Genomic DNA, 12953 nt, shown 5'->3' with positions numbered 1-12953 from the left:
TTACATGGCAGTGACTCAATGCCCACTTTCTAGACTGCGTAGCTTTCTCATTAGGTTGTCTGTTCTAAGTTCATTATTTTTAAGGGGGCTCTGCTGCTGGACGGGGAGGGCTCTACTGCTGGACGGGGAGGGCTCTACTGCTGGAAGGGGAGGGCTCTGCTGCTGGACGGGGAGGGCTCTGCTGCTGGACGGGGAGGGCTCTGCTGCTGGATGGGGAGGGCTCTGCTGCTGGACGGGGAGGGCTCTGCTGCTGGACGGGGAGGGCTCTGCTGCTGGACGGGGAGGGCTCTGCTGCTGGACAGGGGGGGGGCTCTGCTGCTGGACAGGGGGGGGGCACTGCTGCTGGACAGGGGGGGGCACTGCTGCTGGACAGGGGGGGGCACTGCTGCTGGACAGGGGGGGGCACTGCTGCTGGACAGGGGGGGCACTGCTGCTGGACAGGGGGGGCTCTGCTGCTGGACTTTTATAGGGGGTCTCTGTTGATGGGCGTTTTTTTTTTTGGGGGGGGGGCTCTGCTGCTAGACTTCTGAGGCTTCCTTCCTGCTGTTTCCTGATGTTTATCTGTTTTATTTTCATGTTTGTTTTGCCCAAAAAATTACAATAGATATATGTAACTTAAGAACAAAAAAGGGTATTAAAAAATTCCATGGGGATAGATTATAGCGGTCAGGGCAGGGTCCAGAGTGCACAGCACAGAGAGACATCTCTGGGGTCTATGAGTAAAATGTGTTTTGTAGCAAGAAGAAATTGACTTAAGTCTCAAGAAAAAGTTTTGTTGTTAATTTTAAGGATTTATTGTGGTCTCTGCTGGAGTGCTTCTGTCTGAAGCTGAAGGCTGTTTACCATTTGTTCAGCTGAGGATTTTGACAGTCCATGAACATGATAAATCTATCCAGCTAAACAGTATTTCTCCTTTTGCATATGTGAAGGATGAAGTGTCTCAAACATTTGGTATTGGTTTATTCGAAGCAGCCTCCCTTGAACCTTAGTGGGGCAAAGGCTGTCGAGCTAAGGTTGAGCAGTCTGAAACGTTTCCCCCCGTGAGCACCATTCTCTAACAACGGTGCGATCTCTCGAGGAAAACATTGGCTGCGCCTCCATTACTCTGGTCACTGCTGTCTCGTCTTATCTTTACATACAACTTAAGACTCGGCTCATTCTTGAAATGGTTATCTTACAGGAGTAATTCCTGAAAATTCAGAGCTCTACATGAAAGTCAACAGATGGTTATGATAAGGTTCGAAAGGGATTGTAAGAGAATCCTGGCTATGTTACTTTCCTTGTACCATACTGTTGCCTGCACCGTCCGATAACTCCAAACCAGTTTAACATGTAGCGTATTATCTAACTGGCCTCTCACCGAAAATGTCAAACCTGTCAACATGTGATAATAAAGAATTTCACACTCTGATGTAGGATGAATGAAACGTATGTAACTTATTTTTCATGACTCCTCCTTAGAGGCAACAAAACACAATGTGAAACCGTGCACATGACAAAAATGTCAACGTTTTGGCGGCCCTCCAGGTTGGAGCAGCGTGTCGTTCCATGTTTTTGGAAGACTTTTGTTCCTTTATTTTGATAGAAAGCCATTTCACTCCAAGACCTGCTAAAAGGTTAAACTGCTTTTATGTTACATTGCTGTCGTTACGGAACATGCCAGGGCGTAGATAAATAACGGAAGTTATCTGTCAGCTCAATATTCTGCCGGTGGTGCATAAACATGACAGTTTTATCATGTTATTAGCAAGTTGTGTCTCAGATTTTCTTCGAATAAGAATACCCTCAAGTTGTCTTCCGGAGAGTTTTAGAAGTGTCCAGAACTCTTAATATTGTAGCAAGTAGTAACTTTTTTAATCATGGTTATAACTAACATCTTTTCTAGAGTGATTCCAAACTTAAATGGTTTTCTAAAGATTCTGTAATACCCTTAGGGGCAGGGGTAGGATTCTGCTCTAGATCCTGGTTCTAGTAGTGTCACAACCATCTGCTCTTTGGCACTCCTGGCACCTCCGACTCAACAGGAAAGCGGATGAGCACTGGGAGGCTGGAAAATGGTTCATACCCCAGCCCCAGCACTTTTATTTTTCAGAATTTGTATACAAAATGTTTTAGTAGTTATCCCATGTCTGATTTGGACTATCACTCTTAAGGACACTGTGTACAACGTAGTACAAATGCACTTAAAGTTTATTGTGAGTACAGTAGTGCCCACCATAAACTTTAATTGCATTTGTACTTATTTGTGCACAGCCTTCTCTTATTCTTAGGCAGTGGTGGCAAACCTATGGCACGGGTGCCAGAGGCGGAACTCGGTGCCCTTTCTGTGGGCACCCTGGCCATTGCCCCAGCATACCAGACAGGACTCAAAGAATCTTCCTGCAGTTCCAAGCAACTTAAAAAATGCTGCTTTCAGACATATTTTGATACTTCCTTCGCTACTTGAGACTTTAGGAAGAGGGAGAATGAATAGACAGGGCCGAATTATCTTTGGAGGACCTTCTGCTGGCCCCTACAGGTCTACAGAGGGACACTGGAAAGAAGCTAAAATGAGGCAAATTTTCCATCTTTCTACTGTGTTGCTGTCCTCAGGAGGCCAATATGATTGTTGAAGAACAGGGAGCAATAAGTTACTGCTTTAATTTTGAGTTGGCACCTTGCGATAAATAAGGGGGGTTTTGGGTGTCTTTTTGGACACTCGACCGCTAAAAGGTTCGCCATCACTGGTCTAAGGGGTAGGATCTCGAGACTGTTTTACACCCTACGTTTAAAAGTGCTATTGAAGCACTCTTAAGGACGCGTTTGAGTTGTTTTACTTAAATATCCGATATGAGCTATATATATATCTGCCATTACAGGTGGTTTATCGGTGACTGGACTGAGTGCAGTAAGACATGTGATGGGGGAATGCGTACACGGACAGTGCTTTGCATTCGGAGGATTGGACCTTCTGAAGAAGAAACATTGGATGACATCAGCTGCTTAACACATCGGCCCATCGAAAAGGAAGCTTGTAATAATCAGTCTTGTCCTCCTCAGTGGGTTGCTTTGGACTGGTCTGAAGTAAGATTTACATATTTTAATAATCTATACCTTATACCATGAGTATAGTAGATGTGTAGAAAGACCAGTATATCCAATTCACACTTGTCTAAGGGAGACTTCCAATGAAAAATGCTTACTTCACTTACAGTTATACACATTCTTGAAACCAACCTCCAAGGTTGCCCTAGGCTAGGAAAGTCTGGTGAGACAACTGGAACAAGTCACCATCCGTTTTTACACATCCTAACCAATGCTTTTACATTTTTTTCCCTTGTATATCTCCTGAAGGCTAATGTTCAAGTAGAGAACAAAAACATTGCCTCTCCTAAATTTGTAGGCATGGAGGGGGGGGGCTTTTTTTTGTAGCATAACGTAAAGGTTGTTTTAAAATCGGCACAGTGTTTTATAAGTGGTGTTTTCAGATTTAGAGGTGGTATCGATGACATGAAGACCTTCAGTCTAAGGAATGGAGGTCAGCATAGAAAGCGTAGAAGCAGATTCTGACAAAAGAGAGCTCTGGTATTAGCATTCTGTGCTAGAACCATTATATGATGTCATTATTAGTGGGCAACTTAATTAAAGGTGCTAGATTTCAAGACTAAGGTCTCCTCCTAGAGTTTTAAAATATGAAATATATGACTTTAAAGGGAACATGTCATCTAGCTTCACCAATCAAATTGACGACAGCTTAAAACACCTACAAACAAAAACAGTTTTTCTCGAAATAATCCCCTGTGTTGTTGAGTAAAGCTTGAATATATACCTGGTTCTTTGCCATGGATCCTGAGTCATAGTGGTGGTCCCCAAAGTGTTAGAGTCATAGAGTCTTCTTCTAAATTCTTCTTCTCATCTTCCTCCTCTCCACCTCCTTTCTAGTCACATAGTTGGCCGTGCTGCTCAAATCTGGCGCAAGGTATGTGCACTGAGCATACTCTTCATGACTAGAAGGACGGTGAGAGAAAGAATTCACTAGATGACTCCACGATCTCCACTCACATTCTTTGTTGGCAGTGAGCCAAGTATATTTTCAAACTTTTTTTTTCTTAAGATGAACACGTTTGGTTTCTGGGGTGCCAAGTTGAGTATAGTTTTTATATTACGTCATCATGCCTAAATTGCATATGTTGCTGTTGCAAATATCGAACCCCTCCTGTCCTTCCTTCTCTGGCCCTGCGCACACACGCATGCACATGCATTGCTGTCCATCCCATCGTGATTGTGCAGGACCAGAGAAGATAGGACACATGTGCAAGGACTCCGCAGACCAACTGTGGAGTGGGAAATGAAGGAGGCAGGGCATGGACAGCAGATGGGATGGCAGAAGGCGGGGTTTGATGTCCAAACAGCCTCCAGGAGGCGTGTCGGGCTGTCTGCTCATCCAGCTCCCCACCTCCCTGACTGGAGAAGAGACCTGGAATATATGCAGATTATTAAGGCATGCTGCAGTGTTGCCCGGTTATAAGAACACTTCCAGAATGCATTAATCATGCCATATAAGGTACTCTTTGTGGTTAAGGGGTTTAAAGGAAGTGACCGGTTCCCTTTAATAAATATTTTGGCTCCTAACCGGTTGTACCTAATGATTTTTGAGTAAGGAACAATGTACAAGCAATATTTAAAAAAAATCTAGAATTATAACATACCCTATGGACTGTTTTCCTACTCTGTCAATAGGGTATACTGTATTTCTAGATTTTATACTGCTTTTATATTGTTGTTTACACTGAATAAATATCAAGTTGCCTCTAGGAAGTTCTGATGCTGGAACTGATTTGTTTTTAACGCTCTCTTTTTTTAACCGTTTGACACATGGTCCAGCATCAAGCACATCACCCCCTGGTTGGGGAGAAGTAGATTAAGCAGAATTGCCATTTAAATATTTATTCTATTTTAGACTAAGGATAAGTTAAGGTTACGGATATCAAGTACTGATAAATAAAAAGCCTTTCCGTTTACAATCAGTTCTCTTCGAGTCACTTGTGCGCAAGTTTCCATCCTGAACTGATGCTATAGGCATGGGCTTCCATTGGTATATGGTTCCATTCATTTTGTAGCCTAAGTAAATAATGGAAACCTCAAGTGAAGAAGTGAACTGAGCCTGACCTTTAAAGAGGACCTGTCACCCATAAAAAAAAAGCTGCTAGCGCTATCTGCGATGTAGTATCGTTACACTGCTAGCGTTATCGGAACTCTCAAACACTGCTACAGAATACAATGGAAACCTTTAAGCGCGGTCCAGCGTATTCATGAGGGGGCAGGGCAAAGCAAGTCGACTGCTGCATGACGCTGCATTACGCTCATCAATCATCACCTATGGAGTGGGTGGGGCAGTCCAGGGGAGAGGCAGCACCTTGAACCGCCCCCTCATGGATACACCGACCATTTGCTAGCGTTATTGGAGGGTTCCGGTAACGCTAGCAGGGTAACACTGCTGCATTGCAGATAGCGACAGGACATCTACTTCCAGGTTCAAGGTTTGTAAACCAAGCACAGTTACGTGCTGGTGTGTGCCCCCTCTAGCAGCATCTGCTCTTCTTTTAGCTTCTTAAGCCCTAGTTATTACAATAAAATGCTATAAAAAAGGAAATGAGCCTTTCTTTTTTTGTAGAAACAACGATATATGAAGCTAAAAGAGTCCTGGATCCTGCCAGAGGAGGCACACACCAGCATGTACGTGTGCTTGGTTTACAATCCTTCATCCTGGTGGTAGATCTAGTCGTGAATCTCCTCCTCCTGACCAGATAATGTATCGTGGATTATTTTCATTCTCCTTTATATACTGACTGTGTGTGACGGAACCCTTTGATGGCTTTTAGTATGACAGCAAAAAACACCTTGATGATTGAGGAGCGAAAGTAGTTAAAAACTAATTCTAAGATTACCATGTCGGCTTTTAGTAATAAAATCTCCAATCAGTTTTCGACGGATCACGTCCCCGAAGCCAGATAATTCCACGCCAATAATTTACTGTTCACGATAAATATAAAACTCTTCCATTTTCTCCAGCACAGATGTACCATAATTATTGGATGGGGCCGTAAACTGTAGGAGATGGTTAAAATCCCCAGTTGCATTCTGGCATGGCCTGCAGATCCTCAGTCTGGAGTATTTTTGGGGTTGATGAAAACAGTAGGAGAGCGCTTGCAGTGTTTCCTAGAAGCCATGATAGGTTTATGTTTCTTAGAAAACAAAGATTGCTCTGAATGTAACAGCTTGACAGTGGTATACAGCGGAGATAACTCCGCATTTTGCTGAAATCCATGGCTTTGAGAAAGAGCAGATCGGATTTGTTCTTTTTCGGCACGCACACTGTGAAGCCTAGCTGTCATTCCACACTAGTAATTCATTAGATTACAATGTGCACTCTATAGTAATAATAATAATACCGCATTTTGTGCTCACATAAAAGAACCTCCATGCGCTCGCTTTTCCCCTCTGAAGTGCTGGGGTTACTAAAACACTACGAAGACTGATTGAACTGTAAAAAAAAAAAGAACTTAAATAAAACATTGTTATCTCAAAAATGTGGTAAGTGGGTGCCACATGAAAGCAGTTCTGAAAATGCCAGCATATTGGCACAGTACAGGAAAAACATCCATGCATACCAGAACGGGGGGATCACATTTGTTTTTCAGCACTAGATAAATATAAGGTTTTTTTTTCTTAGTCTGGAACATTTGTACTCAAGGGACAAAAAACCATGGCCAGCTTCTTAAAGATGCAGACGGTTGACTGTCAAGACATCTTATTCCAAGGAAATTAACCATCAAAATCCATCATGATAAACCAGGGGCACTTACTCATAGATCCAGGCACATAGATTGTGGGAATATTCTTATATTTGTTATCCATGGCCTCTTTCCTTCTAAAATCAACTTTTAAAATGATGTTAAAGACCCTGAAATGCTACTGGTGCAGTACCATAAGCCCCACCATGCTGTAGCTTCACAGGCTGTTACACTGTACAGGAGCACATCCCCCTCCTACTGTGTGCAGTGTAAACTTCCTCTGCTGCAGCAAGATTACACCAGGCCAAGGGGCAATGTGAGACAGTGTAACAGCTGATGAATCTGCAGCACAGAGATGATGTGAGAACAGCCTCTCAGGTTCGTTAGCATAATTTTAAAAGTTAATTTTGGAAGGAAAGAAGCCATGCATAACAAATATAGAAAGATTCCCACCGTCACAGTGCCTGGATCTATGAGTAATGTCCCTGGTTTATCACGATGGATTATGATGGTAGATTTCCTTTAAGGAATTAAATTATAGAAAGTTTGTAGAACTTTCAGAAAGTGATGTGTGGATTTTAACATATCTATAAGTTTACATTAACCCCATTTAATAGTTTTATTGATTGTATATTCCCATATAAAAGCAGGGAATCGGGTGGAAATTAGCATAAAGGCAGGGGCTGAGCTGGTCTGCACAGGTTTTGCTCTATTGTAGGCCTAAATCACTTTTATTGGTGATTTAATAAAGATGATGACCGATAATGGATTTGTTATTCTGGGGCCAAAGCAAAATTAGGGCCCCTAATGCACAGCTGGCTAGGTTCTGGCTGGCAGAGCAGTGAGTTCATGGCTGCATGTTATGCCATTGTTTTCATGTATTGGCATCCTATGGATGCATATACAGTTTAAAAATATAGAGAAGATGTAGGTTGGTATCACCAGTCTCCCAGTTCCCTCATTTAAAGCACTGAGGACCCCATTGGACCAGTGTTTGCATTTAAAGTTTTACTTATGCCTTCCTAAATTCTTCTCTTCCTTGCACCAAACCAACCTCCCCCCACTATTCGGTGTTACATTTGAAGCATGGGGATGTAGTCTAGATGACATGGCAGGACCAATCGGGTTTATGTGCTTGGGCAATTGAGGATCCAGTGGTAAAATTGGGTTTGTTGAGGTTTGAGCTTCCTTTTTTGAAAAACTTTGCGGGAAGTATTTCTCCATCTGTGTCCTCAAAGATAGTTTGAGAACAAACTGGTAGAATGCTTGAAAAAAATTGCAGTCCCTTGTATAGGCTATGTGATAATATAGAGAAAATCTACCATCAAAATCCAACATGATAAACCACGGACACCTACTCATAGATCATAGGTAATCTTTTTATATCTAATGCCTTATTGATGGCTGCCTTCCTTCTTAAATCAACTTTTAAGATTATGCTAATGAGTCAGAAGTGCTATGGGGGGCTTTATCAGAGCCCCTCTGTGCTGTAGCTTCACAGGCTGTTACACTGTGCAGAAGCATGTCTCGCCCTCACTCTGCTCCCTCGAACTGCTACACAGTCTAATGAGCCAGAAGGGTTCTGGGGTTGTTACCAGAGCCCATCCATGCTGTGTCTTCACATGCTGTCTCATCCCCTGCTCCCTGCACCTTCCCCCTGAAATCTCACAGCAGCAGAGGACGTTTCAGCACACAGTGGGAGAGGGAAGTGCTCCTTGCACATTGTAACATTGAAGCTGTGCACTGGTATGCACCCTAGTACCCTTCAAGCTCATTTACATAATTTTAAAAGTTGATTTTAGAAGGAAGGAGGCAATGGGGAAACGAATATATGAAGATTACCACTGTCACGGTGCCTGGATATAGGAGTAAGAAACCCTGGTTTATTATGATGGAGTTTGATGGTAGATATCCTTTAAAGGACATCTACCACCAGGATCAGGGATTGCAAACTAAGTATACAGACATACTGGTGTGTGCCCTCCCTGGCAAGATCTGCTCTTTTAGCTTTTTATGCCCTGGTGTTTACAAAAAAAGGCTTTTAAAATTATGCAAATGAGCCTGTGGGTTTCGGCCTCCATAGGTGTTAATTTGCATCATTTTAACAGCCTATTTTACCAAAAAACAAGGCATAATAATCTAATAGAAGAGTAGATCCTGCCAAAAGGGACACACATCAGTTTGTCAGTGTGCTTGGTTTACAATCCTTCATCCTTTAAACAATGAACCCCATTGAAACCAGTGACTTTCGGGTTTAATGAAAAACCTCATAGGGACCAGTAGTGTCAGAGTTGAGTCTGATGGGTTTCTTTATTAGGAAAGGATAATTTTAGACTATTAATAACTAGTTCCTGAGGGTTTATAGTTGGTTTTACTGTACGAGTGGTCCAGTAAATTAAAGGTTCCCTTTAAAAATATTTTGTGATAGTTCAGAAAGATTGAATTATTTTTTTCTTATAAGTTATTGAATATAACCTTTGCCTTGGTATCTGTTTAATCCCTGCTGATTCCTACAATGTTGGCTTCACTCTCGGATAAGGATGAGATATTGTCACCCTCATCTTACCCCCTGGTGAAGCCAAGAGAAATGAGCACCATCGCTCTGTATTCCATTACTGGTCCCGTTGAGTGCAGTTATCTCCCTCATAAAACACATTGCTGCTTTTAATTTTAACAAGCATGAAACACTGTGATCCCTTCGCTAGAAATGACTAATCTCACTGGCCAGAAAGTGATGCTTCGTGTTATTTAAAGGTGAGATCACAAGACCGGTTCAGTGAGACAGCATCGGGTCAAGGGTTCGGCTAGATTTGTAATGTAATATGCGCAATGAGATACACCATCTATGGGACCTCTTCTATGATAGACTCTTAAATGTTTAGTATTAGAGTGGAATTGACCTTGGAACGTCTGATATCCTTGGCAGGGGCAAGCTAGGGGAGTAATTTGAGATTTAGATGTACAACGCGGCTTCAATGGGATTTTGAATATCTCAAACACATGGTTAGAGTGGTTTATCGGGACCCAAGTTATAAGGAAAAAGCTTTACTTCTAAATAAGAAAACAAAATGCTTTGATGACTGGGGGGGGGGGGGGTGCACCGTCTGATCTTGTGCAATACCTTCCAGAGAACATTTACTGAAATGGTGAAATCTGTGAAATTTAAGATGGCTGAGCAGGATGATTCAGCATTCTTGTCTGCAGCCTCTTCGCTTGGCATTTTAAGAGAATATCTAACTGCAATATTAACATGGTATCTAGGTCTATGAGGGAGTGTCTATGGTTCATCCTGCTTGATTAATGGAAATTACTCAGCTACACTCCTCTTCATCTTGATACCGGCGCTTGTCTTCGCTTATCTTGAGAAACCGAGATCACCTAAAAAAAGAGATGTATAAAAATCAGCACGGGGAAACAAAGTCCGGGGCTCCAGAATGCTAATTATTCACACCTCTTCGCAGCTCCCTCTCTCATGCTGGTAGAGGGGGGGTTGACTTAACAGGAGAGGCGTGCATAATTAGCAGCCCGGAGTGCCGGACATCTCATCCCTGTGCTCCGGGCTGCTTTTTAGAAGTCTCTTTTTTTAGGTGATCCTGTCGTGTCAAGACGTACCAAAGACGAGCGCCAGGATCAAGATGAAAAGGAGCGGAGGTGAGTATTTTCATACATATGCAGTGTAAATACATAGAGAAGATGCAGGTTCTACTAGTTCCTTCATTTGAAGCAAAGCTGTCAAACTGAAATACACTGAGGACCACAATGGACCAATGCTCACATTTAAAGGGCCAATTTAACACCTGTTCACACCTGTATTAGTTACCACGTCATTTGACAGTCCTGTTCATATAAAATTAGTACACTTTATATTTAATACAATGAACAATAAATGTGTTTTTGTTTTTTTGCAGTGTACTCCAAAATGTGGTCCTGGATTTAAGCATCGAATTGTTCAGTGTAAAAGCAGTGACCTCTCCAAAACATTTCCATCCACAAGCTGTGCGGAAGAAAGTAAACCCCCGGTCCGGATACGCTGCAGTTTGGGACGATGTCCTCCTCCTCGATGGGTTACAGGCGAATGGGGACAGGTAATTTGAGAAAAGACAAGTATTGTATGAATATAAATAATATGACTGCAGCATAAAATGTAGGTTACCTCTAGGCAGGGACTTGTCTGTGCTGGTTTAATAAAGTGTGGGAGAATTCATCCTAGTCTGAATTGTCCTATTCGTGACCCTGCAGATGGCTGGCCCTAAGGATAACCCTAAGCAGGTACTTTTCTTTCTCCATAGTCTAAATCTATGCCTTGTACCGTCTATTTCATGTGTCAGTGAGCATTGTCTACCACTTGAGTCCTGACTAGAAAGACCTGACAGCATCAGATAGTTTGCCTGAAGCAAGAGAAGGTTTACTTTGATATAAGCTAAAAATAGCCAAATATATAAAAATAGGGTAAAGCAAATATTGTACAGAGAGGGTTTTATGTTTGCCAAAATGCCAGAAAAACAATTTTAATGGGCCACTCCTATTGATGGCATCAATAATAAATGTCTAATCACTGATGGTCTGAGGTTCCATAGTGGTCATAATAATAAGGACCTTGAGTGCCCCGTGGGAATGGCTACTGCTCCGCTCACTTGGGGTATCCGGGTTTATGTGATTGCTGGTTTTCTCAGCTTCCAAAGCAACAGCCATCAGAAATGACTTTCTTATCCTATGGACAGGAGATCAGTTTTTTTGGCGATTAAACCCCCTTTGATTAGTGCGTGAGGATACCCAGGATTACCTGAAGGTATCTACTGTAGCAGCAACTTGTAGAAGACATTACTATGACTTATATACTTAGTCATGATTCAAGACTTTTCATAGGTTTGTATACTGACAAACAGGATATATACATATAGGCGGCAGTGGAGAAACTGGTTTATAATATAAGAGTTGAGCTACTTTACATAGTTCTTCCCATGGAGCATTGCCAGTAGGATGACCAATAGCAGTAGGATCATTAATAAGAACCAATCTTTTTCTTGAACTAATAATTAATAACTCTTTTGTTCATCCATGCGTTTGTTGAGCATGGACTTTAAACCATTAAATGCCCTTCTGGGTAGACCCCTGAATTGTCTGTGGGTGTGTGGGGCTATTAAATTGCTCACACACTTAGACCACCTCTTTGGAGGAGGATGCTTCTAGATGGCTGCTTGGTGGACACTAGAGTCGAGGCCCAGGTCAAAGTCTGAAGTAAATCGGGCAAGTGTTCATCAAAGGGCAAGCCAATGATCAGTTTTTTTTTACAGGGCCTTCTGGTAAACAGTATTAAGTACGATTCACTGGAAGAACCCATCTTTTTATGTTATTAGTGCTGGCTTGCGATAGATGACTTTCTTGTTGACTTAAAGGGGTATTCTCGTCTGGGCATTCACATTTAGTTTCACTAATCTTCCATATATAAACATTTCTTCAATTGGATGTTATTAAAAAAAATGTTCCTGTGTGAAGATAATTTCCCATAAACATAGCCATGTTGTCCCTTAGAAACGAGATAGCTTCCTCGGTTACGACCACATCACATTTGGGCAGCGGCGGCCAGACAAGCGCTATTGAGTCCTGTTTGACCTCCTGGATACAGCAATCATTACCACAGGACGCCTGTAGGACCTGCAGTAACTCACGGACATTTCATATACAAAAACTTTTTGTTTATTTGTGAAATCCATCCAGCAGAGGTGGTCGTATCCGAGGAAGTTATCTCATTTCTAAGGGACGAAATGACTACATTTATGAGAAATTATCTTCACACAGGAACATTTTTTTTAATTACATCTAATTGAAGAAATGTTTATATATGGAAGATTAATCAAACTGAATGTGAGTGCCCAGACGAGAATACCCCTTTAATTATGAATGTGGATGTAAAAGCTCGATCTCGGGCTTCCAAAAAAAAAAAGGGTAATTCTCCAATAATCACTGGAAAATCTACTTCTGGCCACACATTTTTGAGGATGTAGGATAACTTGCTGGTCATCAAGTTTAGTGGTTTGGCGTGGAGTGATTGGGCAAACTTGGACCATTAAAGCAGAAGCCACTTTTAGAAAAAGGAGATTATAGCAGATTTCGGATGGGTTTAGTGTCCGGAGCTGTTTTCAAAGGCAACAGAAATGGACCTTTTAGACAGCTTACAGT

The 12953-nt window shown here is 42.1% G+C and overlaps 1 protein-coding gene across 2 annotated transcripts in view; it reads left to right on the top strand.

The window, feature by feature from the left end:
• ADAMTS6 (ADAM metallopeptidase with thrombospondin type 1 motif 6) overlaps positions 1–12953 on the top strand; it is a 182143-nt gene that overhangs the window by 157162 nt on the left and 12028 nt on the right. For both annotated transcript variants that reach the window (XM_072137189.1, XM_072137179.1), the window contains 2 exons: positions 2859–3063; positions 10682–10858. In XM_072137189.1, the coding sequence (XP_071993290.1) occupies positions 2859–3063; positions 10682–10858 (382 nt within the window). The remainder of the gene's footprint in view (positions 1–2858; positions 3064–10681; positions 10859–12953) is intronic.

The sequence above is a fragment of the Engystomops pustulosus genome, chromosome 1 (genome assembly GCF_040894005.1).
Source record: "Engystomops pustulosus chromosome 1, aEngPut4.maternal, whole genome shotgun sequence".
NCBI lineage: Eukaryota > Metazoa > Chordata > Amphibia > Anura > Leptodactylidae > Engystomops > Engystomops pustulosus.
Note: the sequence above shows the minus strand (reverse complement) of the source record. Positions and strands in the feature narration are given on the sequence as shown.